The sequence below is a fragment of the Palaemon carinicauda genome, chromosome 28, assembly GCF_036898095.1.
Source record: "Palaemon carinicauda isolate YSFRI2023 chromosome 28, ASM3689809v2, whole genome shotgun sequence".
Classification (NCBI taxonomy): domain Eukaryota; kingdom Metazoa; phylum Arthropoda; class Malacostraca; order Decapoda; family Palaemonidae; genus Palaemon; species Palaemon carinicauda.
In genome coordinates, this window is record NC_090752.1 from 90,817,533 (window position 1) to 90,821,117 (window position 3,585).

A 3,585-nucleotide genomic window follows, 5' to 3' on the forward strand; every position below is an offset into this window, starting at 1 on the left:
TTTTGTCTCCAGTGATGACTCTGAAAATCTTCATCTTCCTTGGCTCCAGGAATTCTTCGTCTTCAGAGAAATGTGTCAATATTTTTTTTCTAATTTTAATGCTATATTCGTTAGCCATGGAAGGCATTGAGTAAATCTTTACTATACAAAATGGTTAGATTTATGACTGACAGAATGATTTTACTGGGGAGACGAGGATTCACATAGAGAAGCAGAAAAATTCTTGGATTTGATGGATCGGGAGGAAATGGAGAGACTGCAACCAGCAGTCTACAATGGGGTAAATTATGTTGCCGGAGAAACTAAAGAACACGCACAATTGGAGGAAGCATCTCAAAAGGATCTAGGTGAGGAGCTGGGCGGTGCCGAAGAGGGAATTAAATGATTTGATGATTTCTTCGCTAGAATACACCAAGAAACGGAAACGACCAATGACTTACAACGCATCTGTGAAGAGGTGCATGACGCAGAGGCAGAAGAAATTGAGTTATCTAAGGACAACATAGCTATATCAGCTTTAAATAAAGATTTAGATAGAGCCAATAAGAAAATCGAGTCTCTTATGGTAAGTCTAGAAAAAGCTGAAATTGAAAGAGATGAACTTCGTGAGGAGCTTTTGGTCAAGAAATCTGTTCAGGTAGGAGAAATTGAGTTATATAACATCGGTAACTTAGCTTTAATTGATGATTTAAAGAGAGCAAATAGGAATATTGAGTCTCTTATGGTAAGTCTAGAAAAAGCTGAAACTCGAAACGATCAAATTCGTGATGAGCTTTTGACCAAGGCAGTAGTAGAAAATGAGTTAGAAAATGCCCATGAGGAAATTCGGATACTCGAGAAGAGGCTGGAAAGAGTAGCAGGAGATCTGTTGACAGCTAACGAGACACTTTTGGAAAAGAGCGACTTGTTGTTGGTGTTGTTATAAAACAAGAATGGAATTTTTCGGGAGTTCTAAAAGAATTCGGAAGAATGCAAGGGGTGTGGGAGCTAAAAAGAGGTCAAAGAACTTCTAATGCAAGGGGTGTGGGAGCTAAAAAGCGGTCAAAGATATTCTAATGCAAGGGGTGTGGGAACTAAAAAACGGTCAAAGAACATCTAATGCAAGGGGTGGGGGAGCTAAAAAGAGGTCAAAGAACTTCTAATGCAAGGGGTGTGGGAGCTAAAAAGAGGTCAAAGAACTTCTAATGCAAGGGGTGGGGGAGCTAAAAAGAGGTCAAAGAACTTCTAATGCAAGGGGTGGGGAGCTAAAAAGAGGTCAAAGAACTTCTAATGCAATGGGTGTGGGAGCTAAAAAGAAGTCAAAGAACTTCTAATGCAAGGGGTGGGGGAGCTAGTAAGAGGTCAAAGAACTTCTAATGCAAGGGGTGGGGGAGCTAAAAAGAGGTCAAACAACTTCTAATGCAAGGGGTGTGGGAGTTAAAAAGAGGTCAAAGAACTTCTAATGCAAGGGGTGTGGGAGCTAAAAAGAGGTTAAATAACTTCTAATGCAAGGGGTGTGGGAGCTAAAAAGAGGTCAAATAACTTCTAATGCAAGGGGTGTGGGAGCTAAAAAGAGGTCAAAGAACTTCTAATGCAAGAGGTGGGGGAGCTAAAAAGAGGTCAAACAACTTCTAATGCAAGGGGTGTGGGAGTTAAAAAGAGGTCAAAGAACTTCTAATGCAAGGGGTGTGGGAGCTAAAAAGAGGTCAAATAACTTCTAATGCAAGGGGTGTGGGAGCTAAAAAGAGGTCAAAGAACCTCTAATACAAGGGGTGTGGGAGCTAAAAAGAGGTCAAAGAACTTCTAATGCAAGGGGTGGGGGAGCTAAAAAGAGGTCAAAGAACATCTAATGCAAGGGGTGTGGGAGCTAAAAAGAGGTCAAAGAACTTCTAATGCAAGTGGTGTGGGAGCTAAAAAGAGGTCAAAGAACTTCTAATGCAAGGTGTGTGGGAGATAAAAAGAGCTCAAAGAACTTCTAATGCAAGGGGTGGGGGAGCTAAAAAGAGGTCAAAGAACTTCTTATGCAAGGGGTGGGGGAGCTAAAAAGAGGTCAAAGAACTTCTAATGCAAGGGGTGGGGGAGCTAAAAAGAGGTCAAAGAACTTCTAATGCAAGGGGTGGGGGAGCTAAAAATAGGTGAAAGAACTTCAAATGCAAGGGGTGGGGGAGCTAAAAAGAGGTCAAAGAACTTCTAATGCAAGGGGCGTGGGAGCTAAAAAGAGGTCAAAGAACTTCTAATGCAAGGGGTGGGGGAGCTAAAAAGAGGTCAAAGAACTTCTAATGCAAGGGGTGTGGGAGCTAAAAAGAGGTCAAAGAACTTCTAATGCAAGGGGTGGGGGAGCTAAATAGAGGTCAAAGAACTTCTAATGCAAGGGGTGTGGAGCTAAAAAGAGGTCAAAGAACTTCTAATGCAAGGGGTGTGGGAGCTACAAAGAGGTCAAAGAACTTCTAATGCAAGGGGTGGGGGAGCTAAAAAGAGGTCAAAGAACTTCCAATGCAAGGGGTGGGGGAGCTAAAAAGAGGTCAAAGAACTTCTAATGCAAGGGGTGGGGGAGCTACAAAGAGGTCAAAGAACTTCTAATGCAAGGGGTGGGGGGGCTAAAAAGAGGTCAAGAACTTCTAATGCAAGGGGTGCGGGAGCTAAAAAGAGGTCAAAGAACTTCTAATGAAAGGGGTGGGGGAACTAAAAAGAGGTTAAAGAACTTCTAATGCAAGGGGTGGGAGAGCTAAAAAGAAGTCAAAGAACTTCTAATGCAAGGGGTGTGGGAGCTAAAAAGAGGTCAAAGAACTTCTAATGAAAGGGGTGGGGGAGCTAAAAAGAGGTCAAAGAACTTCTAATGCAAGGGGTGTGGGAGCTAAAAAGAGGTCAAAGAACTTCTAATGAAAGGGGTGGGGGAGCTAAAAAGAGGTCAAAGAACTTCTAATGCAAGGGGTGGGAGAGCTAAAAAGAAGTCAAAGAACTTCTAATGCAAGGGGTGGGGGATAGATTTCGCCAGCGAGGCTTTGGGGAAGGCGCGGCGGCGTCTGTGTTCTTTCTGATGCGTAAACTTCATTAAATACAAGTAAAATCAGGGAATTAAATAAGTATTATAAATACTAAAATCTTTCTTATCTTGACAGCACAAATGAAATCTTACATGTTCCAACATGTAACTAAGCGCTCCCGAAACACAAGTCAACCTTTTACTTCTGCTTGGAGGATATCCTCGCAAGTAAAAGGTAGAAGTAAAAGCTGTGTTTTGATTGTGGCGAATTCAACCATGTTCAATCCAACTGTAGATTTGTTCATAAAATAAAATTTAATGTATGTCAGGAATATGGACATAAGAGTACACTTTGCACCAAATATAATCATAATTATCATTAGGTAGTAGGCCAAGATGACAGTGCCGCACAGAGTAATTATCTGAAAATGTTTTAAATTAATGCACAATCTTTATTATGTCACTAACACGAAATAGAGCTTTTGGTAACACAACACAAAATTGATGTATTGTGCATAAGTGAAATATGGTTGTCTTCGAATATGAGTGATGGTTTCGCTAATATATCATCATATAATTTATACAGAGAGGACCACGGCAGAGGTGGTGGGGTGTGTGTGTAT

General features: G+C 41.4%; 1 protein-coding gene across 1 annotated transcript; it reads left to right on the top strand.

Annotated features, from left to right (window-relative positions):
• Nucleotides 1-232: 232 nt before the first annotated feature.
• Nucleotides 233-925, top strand: LOC137621939 (tropomyosin-like). Its single transcript, XM_068352439.1, has 2 exons — nt 233-347; nt 528-925. The coding sequence occupies exons 1-2, from the start codon at nt 233-235 to the stop codon at nt 923-925; spliced, it is 513 nt and encodes a 170-aa protein (XP_068208540.1).
• The last annotated feature ends 2,660 nt before the right edge of the window (nt 926-3,585 follow it).